At 49.0% G+C, this 19,718-nt stretch overlaps 2 protein-coding genes across 2 annotated transcripts in view; one reads left to right on the top strand and one right to left on the bottom strand.

The window, feature by feature from the left end:
* The window catches only part of LOC139343514 (xylosyltransferase 1-like), a 21,288-nt gene extending 4,894 nt beyond the window's left edge, over window positions 1–16,394 (bottom strand). Inside the window, exons 1-7 of the mRNA XM_070981220.1 lie at window positions 16,045–16,394; window positions 8,618–9,167; window positions 6,694–6,866; window positions 6,251–6,453; window positions 3,341–3,421; window positions 2,779–2,995; window positions 2,418–2,594 (exon numbers count right to left, since the gene is read on the bottom strand). Coding sequence (XP_070837321.1) covers window positions 2,418–2,594; window positions 2,779–2,995; window positions 3,341–3,421; window positions 6,251–6,453; window positions 6,694–6,866; window positions 8,618–9,167; window positions 16,045–16,326 — 1,683 coding nt within the window. The 5' untranslated portion in view covers window positions 16,327–16,394. The remainder of the gene's footprint in view (window positions 1–2,417; window positions 2,595–2,778; window positions 2,996–3,340; window positions 3,422–6,250; window positions 6,454–6,693; window positions 6,867–8,617; window positions 9,168–16,044) is intronic.
* kat8 (K(lysine) acetyltransferase 8) overlaps window positions 1–19,718 on the top strand; it is a 133,916-nt gene that overhangs the window by 15,423 nt on the left and 98,775 nt on the right. The window lies entirely within an intron of this gene.

Genomic DNA, 19,718 nt, shown 5'->3' with positions numbered 1-19,718 from the left:
TGTGTGGTCCAGCCTGCAGGAAGGATGGGTGTGGTTTATGATGTCATTGGGAGGGCGTGGCCTCCGGCAGCACCGGCGAACCAGGAAAGGCCAACATGCTGCTGGGAGCAGCTCTGCTGGTCTGAGGTTATTCTGGGTCTGTCCAACGATCTGTGTCCTCACACGGCTAAAGACAGCAGCACAAACCACCAGTTACAGGCTCAGGAGGGACTTCTGGTTCCTTCTTCATCACGTCTGAGGGAAACTACAGAAACGTGCTGTTACTGTTCGTTTCTGCGCTCTCCTGAAGGACGTCGGCCATGTCTGATCTGAGCAGCTGCTCTCTTCCTGCAGCTGTTCTGGTTTTATTTAGCCGAGAACAAACTGCTTTTTTAACATGTTTCACAGATTTTACATTTGGTCAATAAAATATCAGACGCCAAATGCTCATCACACTGTCCCACATGTGGACCAGCGATACATTCGTTCTCTCTGACGTTTGAGTGCAAACTCCAAACTAAACGACACGCCGAGACCCGTTAGTTTGACGCTTCAGTGTCCATGTTTGGTTAGACGTAAGTTTCATCTGAACTACTCTGACGTTAAGTCCAAACACAACGTTTCCACTTCCTGTGGCCAATCAGTGAAAGCACCTCTCTTTAAGGAGTGTTCATTTAACCGCGTTGTCTCTCGTGTCCAATCATCTTTGAACATTTTGCTACATGATAGCACTCAGGCTAACGGCTAAAAATAGCTAACATTAATGATCAGAACAAAAATATGCATAAACAAGGACAAAGCTTCATGATTAGACGATGACTCTGTGACCTTCATCTACAGCGTGCAAAATAACGAGAGTGACATCGAGTCGTGAACCCATCACCATCACCTAACATGGCGCCCTGTCAGAGTAAACGTACAGAACGATAACCTGCAATGACAAACTACTACAAACTACCAGTTAATTAGAAAGTCCTGGAGCAGTAGTTTATGTACTGTCAGCAGTAGTTTATGTACTGTCAGCAGTAGTTTGTGTACTGTCACAGCAGTAGTTTATGTACTGTCAGCAGTAGTTTGTGTACTGTCACAGCAGTAGTTTATGTACTGTCAGCAGTAGTTTGTGTACTATCAGCAGTAGTTTGTGTACTGTCACAGCAGTAGTTTATGTACTGTCAGCAGTAGTTTGTGTACTGTCACAGCAGTAGTTTGTGTACTATCAGCAGTAGTTTGTGTACTGTCAGCAGTAGTTTATGTACTGTCACAGCAGTAGTTTGTGTACTGTCAGCAGTAGTTTGTGTACTATCAGCAGTAGTTTGTGTACTGTCAGCAGTAGTTTGTGTTCTGTCAGCAGTAGTTTGTGTACTGTCAGCAGTAGTTTGTGTTCTGTCAGCAGTAGTTTGTGTACTGTCAGCAGTAGTTTGTGTACTGTCAGCAGTAGTTTGTGTACTGTCACAGCAGTAGTTTGTGTACTGTCAGCAGTAGTTTGTGTACTATCAGCAGTAGTTTGTGTACTGTCAGCAGTAGTTTGTGTTCTGTCAGCAGTAGTTTGTGTACTGTCAGCAGTAGTTTGTGTACTGTCACAGCAGTAGTTTGTGTACTGTCAGCAGTAGTTTGTGTACTATCAGCAGTAGTTTGTGTACTGTCAGCAGTAGTTTGTGTTCTGTCAGCAGTAGTTTGTGTACTGTCAGCAGTAGTTTGTGTTCTGTCAGCAGTAGTTTGTGTTCTGTCACAGCAGTAGTTTGTGTTCTGTCAGCAGTAGTTTGTGTTCTGTCAGCAGTAGTTTGTGTTCTGTCAGCAGTAGTTTGTGTTCTGTCACAGCAGTAGTTTGTGTTCTGTCAGCAGTAGTTTGTGTTCTGTCAGCAGTAGTTTGTGACAGCCTACAGGAGGCTGGTGTAACCCAGAGCAGGCCTCTGGTTCGTTGGAGAGCCTTGGTCTTCAGCCCGTGAGCTGAGGCGTGCTGTGCTGTACATGCTGTACATCTGTGCTCCTGACCTTACGTTCAGCAGTCTTTCTAGCTGGCAAACCCCGGCATTATAATAATGACAACCTTAGAAACTTTGGCGGCAGCCAGCTACAAAGCTCCAAAAATACTGACGGCCTCCACCGTACAGCTGTTTCCAGGATCAGCTCTTCTTATAGAAACCATCAGCAGCTCAACCACAGACGCTGTCCTCAGGTCTGTCGTTACAGCCCGCTGTAAGTAAAAGCAGCACTGCTAATTTGCGAATACGAAGCTATTTTGGTCTGCGTCCGCCGAGGCCCTGAGAGCGGAGAGGACGCTCACAGCTGCTGAGCTGACGGCTGTGAGCTGGAGCAGCCATCGAACATCACGTCTGACACCAAACGTGAACGAAAGATCAACCCTGAGAAGTTAAAACCAGACCAGACTCAGCGTCATCAGGCGAGTCGTTAAAGGCCGAAGAGGACAGAGACGTCACCTGGAAGCGCGGCAGGTCAGAGGGCTTGAAGTCGTTGGGCGAGCAGCCGCACCAGTCCACGATGTGCTTGTACTGGCATTTACATCCCAGCTTGCGGTTCCAGTTGGTGAGCCTCAGGTTGTTGTCCACCATGGTCTCACAGTACGCACTGTTCTCCAGGACAGTGTGGAAGAATGACTGGAGGACACAGAGAGACAGACAAGACAAGACACATGTTTGAAATGTCCATAAAACACCTGAAATACGCTCAGCAGACACGTCCTATGTCCTGAGTCTGAAGGGTTAACAGCGCGCGTGTGTGTGTGTGTGTGTGTGTGTGTGTGTGTGTGTGTGTGTGTGTGCGTGTGTGTGTGTGTGTTACCTCAGCAGGCAGCAGTGTGTAGGCGTAGAAGCGCTTCATGCTGCTGACCAGCTCGTCTCTGGAGTTCACCACATAATCCACAAAGGGCCGGTTCACCAGGAACCAATCAGAGCCTCCGTCTACCGCGATGCCTTCAGGGATCTTGCGGTCACCCAGACGCCACATGTGGGTGTCACACTCGTAGAAGAGGCGGTCCAGACCCTGCTTACGAATGAAACTGAGAGGACACGAGGCAGCTTTTTAGCTTTTTACTGTAGAAATCGTTTCAAATAATCCAACCTGACAAATTCTATACTGAAGTCAAACAGGTGTGCTTCACGTCCACGAGCTCAGCCAATGATCAGTTAGACTTTGTAAGTACCTGTGTGACTAGAATTATAATGATGATGAAGTCTATTTATGTAGTATTTTTCTGACCAATGTTACAAAGCAGATAAACAGATGAAAAGGTCAAAGACGTGAACGCAGCCAAGTAAAGACAATAAAATGAGAGAGGAAGACAGCGAGCGAAGAGGAGGACGGACAGAGTGAGATGAAGACAGAGACGGACGCTCTCTCTTACCGTGCGTTGTCTCTGCCGTGAGATTTGATGAAGTTCATGTTGCGGTACTTGGACAGGAAAGACACCAGCTGCTCGTTGGTCCTGAGGGGAGACATCAGCTGTCAATCAATCGCTCACAGATTCATGGTTCCCAGAGGAAACCCTCACAGACTTTGGTGACCTCTGACCTTTCTGTTCTTTCTGGTGAAACGTGGACAACTGTTGAAGGACAGTCACTAAGTTCATGTGAATGTTCCCTCGTTTCATTGAAGAGGTTCATCGTCTGCAGCCAAACAGCTGAAAACATGTTAAACTCTTCTGGAGAATCTTCAGTTTGTTTGACCACAAGATCAACAAAAACTCTTGAAACGGACTCAGCAGTGTTTAATGGATCCCGTCTGAGCAGGATGCAGTTAAATATGTGACTGATGCAAACAATCCTCCATTTAAGGCAGTTAGAGCGGCGGCATGTGCCTGTTGGGGACAGCTGGACCGCGTCTCCGAGCCTCGTCTCGCAGCCCGAGCTGCAGTGTGTGGCCTGCAGGGAGGCGGCCACTCCCTGAACGCAGCGCGAGCCGGAGGCGCTCGGCTTGAGCCCGGTGTCGCCCGATGAGCAGACGGGACGGCGGGCAGACGCATCGCTTTGATCACGTCTGATTACAGTCGTTAAGACGAGCCGCAGACGTGCATGTGTGTGTTTGTGGGCATGTTTGTGTTCGTCGGTATCTCACACACACTTAATGTGACTGCTGCGCTGCAGCTGTTTGATCTACAGCTGCTCATAAATCACACGCGGAGTTTCTCATCTTCTGTTCGCAGCTTTCAAATCTTCATCGCTGCTTTTAGACTTAAAGGAGTCGTCCAGCGTTTGAGGAAGAAGCTGATTTGTGTTCTTGCTGAGCGTTAGATGAGAGGACCGACACCACCCTCACGTCTCTGCTCCGTCTGAAGCTGCCAGCCGGTGAGCTCGTCCACCTCCCGCCTCCAGCGCTCTCTAATTAACACACCAATCATCTCATTGGTTAAACCCGAGCAGAAACTGAAGTGATGTGAGGTTATGTGCCGGATCATTTCATCCTGGAGTCTCGTCATCACAGAAACTGTCCAGTAAATAAAGGCTGAGCAACCTCGACACGTCTTTTATGAATGAAACCGACAGAAACAGGAAGTGCTAACGGCTCGTCTGTAGAGGCGCCGGCAGGTGTGCTGTGTTACATTTAGACAGAGCCAGGCTAGCTGTTTTCAGCCTTGGTGCTAAGCTGAGCTAAGCTAAGCTAAGCTAAGATAAACTAAGCTAAGCTAAGATGAGCTATCTACAGTGCAGACATGACAGCGTCGGCTGAAACCAACACGGCTGCCTGTTTGTCCTTCTGTCACGTCTGCTTCTCAGGACGCTGATATTCTCTTTGATATTTAAAAAGGTCATGTGACCTTCTGCTGACAGAAACACACACACACACACACACACACACACACACACACTGATCTATTCTCATCTGTCCTCTCATCACAGTGACGGTCTGAACACCCTTCCAGCTAAAATCCATAGCGCAGCCACAGCATTAGCACAGCCATCAATAGCCTGGACGTCATTCAGGCACATGGAGCGTGAGTCAATGGAACAGAGTGTGTGTGTGTGTGTGTGTGTGTGTGTGTGTGTGTGTGTGTGTGTGTGTGTGTGTGTGTGGTCCTGTATTTCTATCCTTGTGAGGCTCACCCACAAGGCGTTTTCTCAGTCTTCAAAGAGGAAGTCTAACGTTGGAGCTCTGAGGATAAACATTAGTCTTCGGGTTTGGTCCGTCAGGATCTGGATTTGAGTTTTGGGGTTAAGAGTGGAATTAAGATGAAGCTTTGGTTCGATTTCAACAGCCAACTTCATGTTAACTGAACATGAGCTGCCAGAGGAAACAAACCCAGTTTAACCCAGAAATACTTCACTGGAAGCGAAACGCAGCTAAAAAGTCTGTTATCATTAACCTGCGTGATGCTCGCACAGAAACACTACATTAAGCATGACAGGTCAAAGTTCAAGCATGAAATCTAACGCAGCGTTTGGGTGAGTTTCACCTTTGTTTGACCTCCAGATAATATGGTTTAGAGAAAAAACTGAAAAAAACGTAAACTGAGGATTTGTTTAAATCTGGGGGGGGGGGGGGGGGCACCACTTTCCCAGAGTTTAACAACTAACCCGCTGACAGAAAGTGATGTTTACTTATTTTTTAAGAACTCAACAGTTTTAGCTTCTTGATGTCACAGTGAACTCTTTGACTTCTGCACTATTTCTCAGACACCTGAATATGTGAACTTGCACTGATTCATATTATGATCTTGACTCAGCAGAGGTGAAAACCCAGAAGTTCACTGATCAGACTGCTCACGAACTGGCACAAGTAGGTTAGAAATGGGCCAACGGAGCTGCATCAACGTCACCGGCCTGTCAGGTGAAGCCACCTGAAAACACAGCGACGAGCCAAACGTCCTCCATAGATCTCCTCACGTTCCTTCACCGCCGCAGAGAGCGAACACAGCCGAGCTCCTTTCAGATCCTCTCAAATCCCCGAGCAGCAAGGCGGCCATTAAAAGGCTCTGCGTCGGATCTATAGACTCCCGATCCATTCGGAGCAACCTGATCCATAAGACCTTAAACAAAGGAAACAAGGCCCGGCGGGCTGCGAGGCCGCTGGTTAGCGCTCGTCAGCTGACACGGCGCTCTAATGAATCGATGAATCGTGTTTGGCAGGAACTTCACACGACGAGTAAATCTCCTCCTGTCCTCTGCAGCGAGACAAGGCGGCGAGCCGTGGAGGGACTTTAAAGCAGAGACTCGTGGTTCAACAGTCTGTCTCATTTCTGTCTTTTGGACTTTGGTTCAGGCGAAAATGGAAAACCTGATGAAGGGCCTGGTGGGACAAGAGGCAGAGCGTCTCTCACCTGATGGGGTAGTCTGCAGCGCTGAGGTTGATGAAGAAGTCCCAGGACCAGTCGGCCATTTTGAGAAGGTCCTCCATGCTGCGCAGGTACATAGTCAGCAGGCTGGCCCCGCCCCAGATGGTGGACATCCGCCAGGGTGTGACCCGGACGTTGGGATACAGGCTGGTCAGAGACAGGACCTCTCTGTGGAGGTAGTTGGACCTCTGAGAAGGAAAGACAGCAGGAAGGAAGGTCAGCTTCAGTCGACAAGCCTCCATACTGTCCATTTCCCCGCCAGCGTTTCACTGAAAGAGCTTGAAAGCACCACGTCATGTCGTTAGGCCAGCCGACCTGACCCGAGCCGAGCCGGGCCGAGCCGACCTGAACCCGGTCTGACAGGCTCGAGTCGGGCATCAACACCACCAGGAGCAAACCTAACATCTGTCACAGGTCAGTGGTCTCACCTGGTCTACGTGGATGTAGTAGTAGTGCGAGGTGTGGTAGATGGCTTTGAAGAGACGCTGGAACTGACGCGAGGCTCGGCCGTGGACGACCAGGACGAAGGCGATCCGTACGGGCGCCGGCCGGGCAGCGTCCGGGGGGTCCTCGTCCCACTGGACGTTCACAGCGGCCTTACCTGCACAGAGAAAGCTTCAGCTCACGAAACACACGCATCGTTCAAAGGACAGCGAACACGTCTTAACTTTAAAGATGCTTCAATGATGCTTTCAAGTCCTGTTGGAAATAACATCGCAGGCCGGCTGCAGGAGGGAAACTGCTTTATCATTTACTTCATCTGATCTAATCAGCACTTGTTAGTCTCTGTGTGATCACTAATCTGAGAAGAGAACGGCTGTTTCTGTATGTTTCTCACTCTAAAGATCCGGCTGTAAGACGACGCCACCGCCGCCGTCGCCCCTGCTCTCCACCCCGGCCCCCCAGCCTCACTTCCGTCTTTCCTGGAAATGTTCTGTCTGTGGCGGCCGAGCTAAATCTGCTCTGTATATACAAACCCTCTGACAGCCTCGAGCTTCTCCATCATCACACTCACTCTAAAGATGGCGCGGGTTGAGGCCTGCTTGGCCTAATTAGTGACCTTCCCGGGCTGTGGGGCATGCTGGGATTGGAGTTTGAGAAGAAATGACTGTAATCAGGCGGCTTGGTCGAGCGCTGCTGTGCAGACAGAGGGAGGCAGGGGGAGTGATGTCGTGCACATGTCGGGACGTACACTTTTACCCTCGTGAGCTCAGAAACACCAAACTGTTTCCACAGCCCTCTTATTCTGTTCAGAGGCCGAGCGCGTCAGTCAAAGTCAGACGTCAGCCCGACGAATCATCCCTGCAGATATAATGACTAGTGTACCGTAAAGAAGCAACCTATAATCATATAAATGAAACCTCAAACGGCCCAGGGTGGTTCCGAGAGCGCCACTACAAGTAAATCATTAGTCAGCTTTTCCAAAAATAAGACTACAAACTGCTTGTTTAATTGGGGTGTAATTAGGCTGGAGGAGTATCTTCCTCGTGGTGAGCAGCCTCGCCGTGTCCATTCATGCTTCACGGCCCTGAAATAGAGCTGGCATCAGACTGGATGCCTCTTCGTGGCTCTGGCACGTGGCGGGTTAAAAATGTTCCTCAAAGGGTGAATTTGACTTTTTTCAACCTGCCACTTCAAAGCGGCCGCATGTTCGTACGATTCCTTCGCTTTCTGACGTTCAGCCCGTCACCCTCTCATTTGTTGGCTGGCTGAAGGGATAAATCAGCCTTAAAATCATAGGTTAATACAGCTAAGCTAACTATGTGCAATAAGTCAGAGCTCATGCTCTGGATTACACCCATCAGAACACGATGCTTCAACATGGAAATATGCGACAGCAGTCCTCGTCTGACCCGACCGACATCTTTCATGTTTCGAGGTTTTCCTCCTTAGACAGAGCACACGGATGCTAACAGCGCGCTGCAGGCTAACAGTGATGATCATACCGTCGCGGCAGCTGAACATACGTGAAATAAAGCCGATTGTAGGCTTCACTTTCCGCTGATGTTAGCATGTTAGCATCAGGAGGCTACAAACGGCTACGCTTCACTTAAATAAAGTCTGATCGGAGTCAAGGCGCAAGCTGACAGCCGACCCCCCCCAACAGAAAAACATACACCACCCCTCCCTGTCTGACCCCCCTTACAGTCTTCAAACAGCCCTCAAAGCTGCGGTGAGAACATGAACAGACGAGCCAGACTGACATGAACCTGAAGAGCGTCGTTTCTGTGTCTGCAGTAACAGAAAGCATGAAATCATCAAACTTCTCTTTGAGCATCTCACGAGACAAAGTTCAAAGTTCAAAGTTCACGCTGCCTCTCTGATGATCCGCGCTTGCGGGTCTCTGCTCACCTTCCACCGGGCAGAGTCGCGGCACCCTCTCGGGCATCAGCGCTCTCTCTTTGTGCCGGCAGTACACCTCGGCGATCTGCTGCCGACACTCGCGGCTCTTCGCTCTGGACAGAGCAGAGATGGCTTCCTTCCCGCTGATCTCGCACTGCGGCTGCTCCTTTCTCGGCTCTAAAGCGGGCGGCGGCCGCGTGGCCGACGTCTTCGTCTGGTGGAACGGCGGATCCTGATTGGACCCCTGAGCTGGTGCTGAGGCAGTTGGAACCGGCGGGTGGGGTTTACGAATGTACGTGCGGTTGTAGTTGTGCCCCGCCGCTCTGGGTTGGACAGGAGGGTACTTGAGGACTTCGTTCGCAGATTTTCCCAGCATGCTCTGCGCTTGGGCCTTATCCAGCTTGCGTTTGGCGTTTGCCGCCGGCAGCCGTTGGCGTTGAGATCGAGCTCCCAGGTTGCTGTTGCTGTCGATGGTGTCGAAGTCTTTGGGCACCGAGTTCTCGTTGTTGTTGCTGTCCAGGCGAAGTTTCTCTTTAGGCCGGTGGGAATGGTAGACGTCCTGTGAGGGACAAGAGGGGGACAATGAAACCAAGACATCCTGTGACCCTGGACAGAGAAGAAGAACCCCGACCATGACCCTCCTCAAAATACTCAAAAGAGCGACAACACTGAGTCATGGTGGAAATACCAGTCAGTCTTAACACCGATTGGCTGAGCCGACATGACGTTTCCTACAAACATGCATGTTCTCCAGAGGACGCATCCTACGGACTCTGCTGACCCCGACTTCATCCTGCGTCGCCATCATGAGGTCAAATTTTTAATTTGTTCATTACAATGGTTTACATAAAAACGAAAGATTTTCCCATCAGTCTCAGCTGTTTGCTTTTAGTGCTAATTAGCAAATGTTAGCATGCAAACAATATGTGAAATATGTGAAATACAGAACACACTCAACATCAGAATGTTAGCATTGTCAGTGTTAGCCTGTTAGCACGCTCGCGTAAGCATTTAGCTTAAATCTCTGCTGTGGTTCATATGTTTAATGCTAATGAAACACTTCCTGTTGCTGCTTCACATTAAAAGCTTTTAATGGCTTTTATTGTGAAGCTGCTGCAAACAGAATCTGTAGGTGTTGTTAGAGGTTAGCATCCAGCTCCTACATCCTGGTTTGGCTAAAACTGGTCTACATCCGGGTTCCTTATACTGGGTCGGTTTTAAAACAGGACAAAGGTTTTAAAACACAGAACAAACCGTTTTCATGCTGATTCTTTCCTCAAACCGCTTCCAGAGAAAATGATTCAACCTGAAGGAAAAAACGCCGACATGCGAGAAGACGTGTGATATCTGAGCACGAATGTGAGCCCTTTGATTTCCTTTTGTTCCTCCCCTTCACACCAGCAGCTCAGGTGTGGAATGAAGGAAATGAAGACCATCAGCATGCGAACACCTGAAGCCTCTGCACCAAACAGGACGAGCAGCCAGACCTCAAAACGCCTCTACCGCTGACGCCGAAGACACCTGCCGGGCGGCAGGAGCCATGAGACACATCGTCAGTTCAAAACATGTCAATTCATCCAGAAGTCTGCAGATTTCTAATCGTTTGTAAGAAATCCACAACAGTCCTGAACATCCTCCAACAGGTGAGTTTCAGATTACTTTCTAGGAAAAAAAAACAGGCAGAGGAAAAAAAAGCAAAGAGCAGTGAAAGGGCACGAGCTCAGGTGACCTTTGACCCCTGAGACTCAGCTGTGGCCTTGGCCTTGACCTGTCTGTGTCAGGTGATGACATATATGAATGTGTGTGTGTGTGTGTGTGTGTGTGTGTGTGTGCGTTTCAGTCGCAAAGCCACATGACCTCGATGGATATTTTAATCTCACAGATCGGCCTATATCTGTCTTTTCCAGGGATAAAGAGTGTGTTTCTGAGTGTGTGTTTATACACACCCATGCACGCACACACACACACACACACGCACACACACACACACGCACACACTCTCAGTGCATGTGGGAAAGCAGTAATATCAGCTCCTGCCACCTGCTCCTCAGACAACCTTTCATTATCTCATCTGTAACATCAGCTTAGAGGAATGTGTGTGCGTGTGTGTGTGTGTGTGTGTGTGTGTGTGTGTGCGCACATGTGTGTGGAGTCAAAGTGAATATTTCCAGCTCTCCTGCTGTCACTGTGAGTGTGCACAGTTACACACACACACACACACACACACACACACACACACACACACACACACACACACAGTCTGTTCTTAGTGTCTCACTGACGTGTTGTTGAAGTGTACAGTGTGTCCTGAAGGTGGCGCTGGAGGAAACACGCTGCAGTGATTTGCTGCACTGGACCAAACGTCAGAACTGTCCATCACAGCTTCACATTAACGTTTATCATCAAAATACGACCAGCAAACACGAGTAAACCCGCCAATCTTTAGATTCTGGAGGCTAAAATCTGTGATTTTCTTGATACTTTTGCATGAAGTTCATCACCTAACCATTAATGACTAACTGCTTCAGCCCCTCTGAGTCCTCTCGCTGCCAAATTTCCACATTTCTGCATTAAATAAGAGCGATTCATTCAATGTGGAGACAGAAAGACATAAACTCATGTCTCTGTCTCCTCCACAGATCCCTCTGCGTTTTTTCCCAGAAGCCTGTGCGGTCCATGGAGACGACCACAGCTAAAATACCACCGCTCACCTACAAAGACATCATTCTTCACAAACACACACACACACACACACACACACACACACACACACACACACACACACACACACACACACACACTCAGCAGGTTCTCAGTGAAGTCGTGTTTGCTGCCTCCAGACCTCCTCCTGCTTCGTGATGAAGGCGACAGAAAGGAGACAAGAGAGCCTGTTCTCTGCAGCGCCCGGGGCGAGAGACATTAAAGAGGTTAGAGAGAGAGAGAGGGGGAGGGAGGGTGGAGGAGGGTGGAGGAGGGGAGACCTGTTGTTCTGACATCTGTTGATAGAGGCCACACACACACTGATGAGGAGAAAACGCTTAGTGAGGAAGGTGTGGATAAAAGCCTCCATCACTGAAACTGTCATTTAATTTTGGGCTGTTTTGTGATCTCTGAGAGCGGCTCTGTGTCCAGCAGTCAGAGGGACGTGTCTCCTTACGTTCATCCAGAGAATTAAACACCAGAAAAGTGAAGGTTTCCCTCACATCGATGCCAAAATCCTGCAGAACTCCAAAAACTCCTCATTCATCAAATCAAATGTGACCAGGGGCTAAAAGCTAACGTGCGCTAACACAACCACAGCTGACCGTTAGCCCGCCGGTCGTAGCAGCTCGCAGGAGTCCCGAAACAAATCAAGAGACAAGGTGGACGCTGAGGGACGCTTCCTCAAACTCATCAGCGTCTCTCAGATGAAGGATTCTACCGAGGACGAGTAGACGGTGTCTGTCCTCACACCATCAAACCATACATGTACGTGATGATCATCAGCTGCTTCGTCCGTCTTCTCCCAAAGCTGAGAGACAAAACAGAACCCGAGGACAAACAGTTGTCTCCCAAAGGATGCCGGTGGACATCATACGTCTAAACAAAATGCTGGAAATAGAGCCGCTGACACAAAGAAAAAACACACCAGATGGACGGAAAGTAAGCTAAAAGGACTATCAGGAGGGACGGGGTGGTGCTGAGGAACCTGGTCAGAGCGGGACCCGGGACCCGCAGGACGACCCGGATTACAGCGGGGATTTACCTCTCTCTGCGCAGATTTAGAGAGAATTATCTCCAAAGAAAACAGAGAAAAAACATAAAGCAGCTTTCTGGTTTTAACATAAGTGTGTTGTGCTTAATCGCCAATAGAGACATCAACAGCAGCACGATGCGTTCACAGCCTCAGGAGACGCTACGCCCTGAGCTCTGACTGAAGGCACGCCGATGCTGCGTTCAAGACCGCAGAAGGAGGACGATTCATCAGAAATCACATCCGCTCTTATATTTCACTAAATATGAAACTACGATTAGTGAGCGACAGAAAACTGATTTTTCCTATAAAACTTTTCTACAAACAACAATAATAAACGTTGTTGACGTTACTTTTTTGTTAGCAGTTTCGTCCACGACCTCGATGCCAAAGTGCTCCAGGATGACAGTCGTGGTTTTTTTTAAGTGTGCGTAGCTTTTATTGTCCTGAGATTCACCGAGCAGCAAATCTTCTGTCAATTTCTCACATTTTTCACCCTTATGAACAACTTTTGGTGCTCGATAAAAGCTCTGTCTGAGCGATCGATCTGAGCAACCGTAAACAATGTTTTTTGTGTGTGTGTTAGCGCTTCCTACGCAGGAAATCACTTCCTGCCCTCCATCTGCAGCTCGCAAACAGCGTGTTCGACTTCCACCTCGACGCTCTTCATTCAAATCAGCTCTGAATTTAAAGAACATCAAACATCCACAGTGACCAGATGAGGACCAGACGTCCTAAAAGATGCTGCTGTTGAGTCACTTTTCGAGCTTTGAGCGAAAAAAAACCTTCACACAACCATCACGGCACGCGCGCACACACACGCACGCAGGCACGCACACACAGTATTTAGGGATTATTGAACTATCTAAACTAGATTAGAAAGCATAAATCCCATCAGAGAAACCTGATCCAAACCAATCCTCTAATCTGATCTGACCTGGCTGTTAGGATGTGAATCAGCTCTGATACACATGTGGTCAGCACACTGTGTGTGTGTGTGTGTGTGTGTGCGTGTGTGTGTGTGTGTTCATCCCTTCAAAGGTGTGATGAATGTGAGCATGAGAGAACTGTGGCGCCATCCACAACTGATGGACATCAACAGTCAGTACACATGCTGCTATGGTCTGACACACACACACACACACACACACACACACACACACACACACACACACACACACACACACACACACCTGTAAACACTCCCTTCCTGCAGGCTGGTTGCTGGAAACATGAACACTGCTGGTATTTTAATGTATCTGTAGTGTGAATGTGAGCACTGTGGAAGCTGCTGCAGTGAAAGTTACACACACACACACACACACACATACCCCACACACACATGCCCCCCCCCCCCCCCCCCCACACACACATACACACGTGGGAGCTGTTGCAGTTTTTACTGAGCCCCCTCCAATGATGTCCTCTCTTTTATTGGACATAGGATGCTTCTTCCTGCCTATAAACACCCACGCCCCCCTACACACACACACACACACACACACACACACACCTTCACTGGTGTTCAGTAACACTGTGCGTTGCTGCAGCACTAAACTTCACTATCGACCAATCAGGTCACAGCGTCTCTGAACTGCCAACAGTGAGCAGCTCCGCCATGACAGACAGGAAGCGTGTTATCATAAATATCATATGTATTTTGGCGTTCTGCAGCCGATTCATCAGCTGATCGATCACACTGACTGATCCAGAGACCCTTCGCACCCCCCCCTCACAGAAAATGATCAGTGGAATATTTTATAATGAAACTAACTGTTCGCTGCAGCTCTGCACGCTGAGCCTCTTCATGGTACGAAGAGCAGCTCCTTCATCTTCAGTCTGTCCAACACGAGAGGTCAGACTCCATCAAAGACTTTACTGGGATTACTGGGATTAAAATCAATGTTTCAGCACTGAACCTGAACGTGCTGACCACAGGAAGGAGCTCCTGGTGGATCAGAGTCGAGGCTGAGCTGCTTCCAGTGGTATCAGAGTCAGACCTGGTCTTCAGCCTCCTCTCCCTCACTGGCTAATTAACACACTGTAGGCTGCGTGGCGTCCTCACATCTCTGATTACTCATGTCGCTCTCACCTCGACCTTCCTCACCGCCGCCTTTGTTCAGTTTGATGCCGTCTCCTTCCTTTATCTCCCTCCTTTTGTCTCTCCCCCCTCCCAAACCCCCCCTCTATAAAGAGTGCTGGCAGGAGTCTCTGCTGTTTTAAAAGGCAGCAACTGTTAGGACAGATCACCGCTGAGACACACACACACACACACACACACACACACACACACACACACACACACACACACACACACACACACACACACACACACACACACACCCAGAGGGAAGATCACAGGGTATCCGGTTAACTGTAATGAAAGGACGTAAAAATGGATGCCTGCAATACAGTCCACGTCTCACACACACACACACACACACACACACACACACACACACACACACACACACACACACAGGGTAGCATATACAGTACGTCTTTACAACGCGAGGGAACACCTGGATCCCACCAGGTGTGGGAACACAGGTAACATGAAAACACTGAGGAATCTCTTCCTGATCAGATTCAGTATCACACTGATCCCAGATCAGCGGCTCAGCATCACACTGATCACACACAAACACACACACACTGTGAAAGTCTGACAGGTGAGTCAGAGGCCGCGGACAGAGGTGAGACAGGACAGATGTGGGGAAGTGGAAAAACACAGAGGAAGAGTTTTATGATGGTTTTCCCTGTAAATGTAAATTAAGACTGTCGTTTTATGAGCTTAGATCGGACGGGACCAGTTTCCACCAACAAAAGCAGCACAGTCCTGTTCCTGGTCCCTGACGTGCCGGCTGATCTCTCCAGGAGACGGTTTTTAATTAAACCCCTAAATCACAAATCTAAGAGTCACATTTCATCCCTTAACTTACTTAATCTACGCACCTTTACATGAAACGCTGCTGTTAAAGTTTAGATTTCAGGGATCCATAAAAACATGTTGACCTCTTATATTCAAAGTTTGGAGAATGACGTTGGAAAAGAGAGACGCTCCGTTCCTGAGCGGAGAAACGTCTCACCGAACTCCGTTAGCGAAACACACAATTATAGATGCTCCTCATTTCAGACCAAAGCCCATAAACGGAAGAACAAGAATGAAGATGTTTACGGACAATATGCGCGTCGTTCTTGTATTCGGCATATATATCGTCAGTAAATCGGCACGCACTTCAGCAAACATTGGTGTTTTCTGCTCAGCTGTCGGCAGCTATCATCGCGGAGCATTAAGGACAATTGAGAAACAAACGCCCACTTTAAGTTGTAAAACTGTTTAAATGCTGCTTGTTGTGCATTCAGCTGGACAGCAGCTGCAATTATCCGAGCAGGCCAGTGACTTTCGTACACTGGTCATTTATCGGCACCTTAAATTGGCGAATTTTAATATGAAGTTTGGCCTACCGACCCATTTTTCCACACAAGGGACGAACGCGGCCAACTGTGTTGGTGTAAATGCCAAAACAACAGGCGAGCAGCTGCAGCGGCTCAGCAGCATCTTCTCCGCGGCTGCCATGCGGTTCCCCTCAGGGACAAACGCTCCTCTCCAGACGGTGGAGGAAACACAGGTGGAAAATCTCCTGAAAGTCACACAGCCATGCTCACCGTGGACACTGAAGCGCACATCTTTCAAACCTACCGCCTGTAGCTTGTGCCGAACGGCCGCCTTTCCCAGCGACAGCGGCGGGTCGCCCCTCTTCTGCAGCCCCCTCCGCGGGTGCTCCCTGTCGGCTTTGTTGAGCCCCCCGGCTCGGTCCTCTCTCTTCTCCCGGTTCCTGGCGCCTCCGTCCCCGCCGGCGGAGTCCAGGCTGCTGAAGTTCCACACGATGAGAGTCTGGACCAGCAGGACGGCCAGAGCGGCGACCAGCAGGGCGGACTTGGAGCGCCGGGCCAGCCTGCGGGCGCACGGGTTACCGTTCATCGTCTCCTCCTCCTCCCTCCGGCTCAAGCTGAGAGCCCCGTCCGCTAAGCGCCGACAGCGGGGTATGAATGCTCCCCTGCACGGCCTGAGAGGGGCTACTGGCAGGCAGAGAGGAGGAGGAGGAGGAGGAGGAGGAGGAGGAGGAGGAGGGGGGAGGGAATTTGGCAAAGGCTTGAAATGAGGAGAGAGCTTTGGAGGCTCGGAGGCAGCAGAGAGGACACAGAGGCCCTCATGTGGCCATTAACGAGTCAACAGTTCAGTGGAAACATTATTTTCTCATTTAGAGCAAATGACGTCGCTGCAGTTTAAGAAGAAGAAGAAGAAGAAGAAGAAGAAGAAGAAGAAGAGATGCATCAGGGGCCCCCGCCAGGGCCGGAACAGGAATCTCTATGGACCTGGGCAGCACGTCATTACCTCCCCTGTAAACAGAATTATTATTATTATTATTATTATTATTATTATTATTATTATTATTATTATTATTATTGGTAGTTGTAGTATTTGTAGTAGTGGTAGTAACCATCATCATCCTCTCACCTGTTCCCAGTCAGCCTGTTCACCTGTGGAACGATCCAAACAGGTGTATCTTTCCCAGTCTGTGAAACGTGTCGCTGCATCAGATTCACAATAAGAGATATTTACAGAAATCAGAGAGGATCAGATCAGCTGATCAGTCTGTTTATTTCTGCTTTACACAGCTGAAGAATGATAACCTCACACACACACACACACATGCACTCACGTACACACACACACACGCACACACGCACAGATTATGTATGCATATATAAGCAAAGCCTCCTTTGTATGATCTAATTAAATGATTAAATCTTCACATTATATGTCTTCAACGATGTAAACACACATTAAGCAGGCACAGTGCACACACACACACACACACACACACACACACACACACTCAGTATGCTCCAGCAGCTCCGTCAGTCGCCTCCTGATACACTTTCCAGCAGATTAGTCTGATTTCATGCATATTGCAGAAAAGTGCCAGAAATCTAATTGAATGAACATCTAAAAATAGACGTGATTTCTTCCTCTTCCTCCTCCGCTCTCTCTTTATTTCTCCTTTTCTTGCCCTCTCCACCCCCCTCCAGATGTCTGGGATCTGGATCTTTGTCCTCCAGGACACTCAGCTTTTGTCTCATTGTCTTCCTCTGTGTGAACTGTCCCCTGGTGTGAATGTGAGGTCTGTCCTCTCTCTGTGGTTCAGGTTCCTGGATGTTCTTCATGTATGCTGACAGGTAGAAACTTTTCTGCAGACTGCAGCTCCTCAAAGCAAAGCTGTGATTCATGACTGAGGGCTGAAAACTTGAATTTAACCAGTGAGGTCGCACCAAAAGAACAGAAACTTTGGCTGAACTTAAGATCAATTTCAGCTCCTGTTTCAAAGCGTGTTTGTTGGAGCTCCTCCACCTTAAAGCTTTCATCACTGCGACGTGTGTGAGTCTTTCCACACAGTCACTGCTTCCATGAATCGATATCACATCAATTTAGGACTTTCAACTTGTTGCAGGTACGTAATCCATCGAGTTTATGTGATGCTCAGCTCTGATCCTGCTTTGGTAAGAGATGATTCTTACTAAACTTTAAGGTTAGTGTTTGCCACATTTTGAATGAAGTGAAGAATGAAACAAAACATCGACCCACAGTGAGAGGATCCGACCAGTTAATGGATCTGTCATTCACTCACTCACTCATTCATTCATTCACTCACTCGCTCACTCACTCACTCGCTCACTCGCTCGCTCACTCATTCGCTAACTCGCTCACTAACTCGTTCACTTGCTCACTCACTCGCTCGCTTGCTCACTCGCTCACTCACTCACTCGCTCAATCACTCACTCACTCTTTCACTCGCTCACTCTTTCACTCACTCACTCACTCACTCACTCACTCGCTCACTCGCTCACTCGCTCACTCATTCACTCGCTCACTCACTCACTCTTTCACTCGCTCACTCACTCACTCACTCACTCGCTCACTCGCTCGCTCACTCACTCGCTCACTCACTCACTCGCTCGCTCACTCACTCGCTCCCTCACTCATTCACTCGCTCACTCACTCCCTCACTCGCTCTTTCACTCGCTCACTCGCTCGCTCACTCGCTCACTCACTCATTCACTCATTCACTCACTCATTCACTCACTCACTCACTCGCTCGCTCACTCACTCACTCTTTCACTCACTCGCTCGCTCACTCACTCACTCACTCACTCACTCACTCACTCGCTCACTCACTCACTCTTTCACTCACTCGCTCGCTCACTCACTCACTCACTCGCTCACTCACTCACTCCCTCACTCACTCACTCACTCCCTCACTCGCTCGCTCGCTCACTCATTCACTCACTCACTCACTCACTCGCTCGCTCACTCACTCGCTCGCTCACTCACTCATTCATTCATTCATTCACTCACTCACTCACTCACTCACTCACTCACTCACTCTTTCACTCACTCACTCACTCACTCACTCACTCGCTCACTCACTCGCTCACTCACTCACTCATTCTTTCATTCACTCACTCACTCACTCACTCTTTCACTCACTCACTCACTCACTCACTCACTCACTCGCTCACTCTTTCACTCACTCACTCGCTCGCTCACTCACTCACTCTTTCACTCGCTCACTCACTCACTCACTCACTCACTCACTCACTCGCTCACTCTTTCACTCACTCACTCACTCACTCACTCACTCACTCACTCACTCACTCACTCACTCACTCACTCGCTCACTCTTTCACTCACTCACTCACTCACTCACTCACTCACTCACTCATTCACTCACTCACTCACTCGCTCACTCGCTCACTCACTCACTCTTTCACTCGCTCACTCACTCACTCACTCACTCACTCACTCACTCACTCACTCACTCACTCACTCACTCGCTCACTCTTTCACTCACTCACTCGCTCGCTCACTCACTCACTCTTTCACTCGCTCACTCACTCACTCACTCACTCACTCACTCACTCGCTCACTCTTTCACTCACTCACTCACTCACTCACTCACTCACTCACTCACTCACTCACTCACTCACTCACTCGCTCACTCTTTCACTCACTCACTCACTCACTCACTCACTCACTCACTCATTCACTCACTCACTCACTCGCTCACTCGCTCACTCACTCACTCTTTCACTCGCTCACTCACTCACTCACTCACTCACTCACTCACTCACTCACTCACTCACTCACTCACTCACTCACTCACTCACTCGCTCACTCCAGCTGCTGAGCTCTGGGTCCCTCACGTCCTTCCTTCCGTGAGCTGTCGGTCGGTTTGAGTCGCGCTTCCTGCAAAGCTGCGTTCTTATTCATCCAGGATGTGTTTTTCATCAGAGAACGATAAAAAATAAAGT

This window comes from Chaetodon trifascialis, chromosome 15 (genome assembly GCF_039877785.1).
Source record: "Chaetodon trifascialis isolate fChaTrf1 chromosome 15, fChaTrf1.hap1, whole genome shotgun sequence".
Lineage (NCBI taxonomy): Eukaryota > Metazoa > Chordata > Actinopteri > Chaetodontiformes > Chaetodontidae > Chaetodon > Chaetodon trifascialis.
The sequence above is the reverse complement of the archived record's forward strand: the minus strand, read 5'-3'. Positions and strand labels throughout refer to the sequence as shown.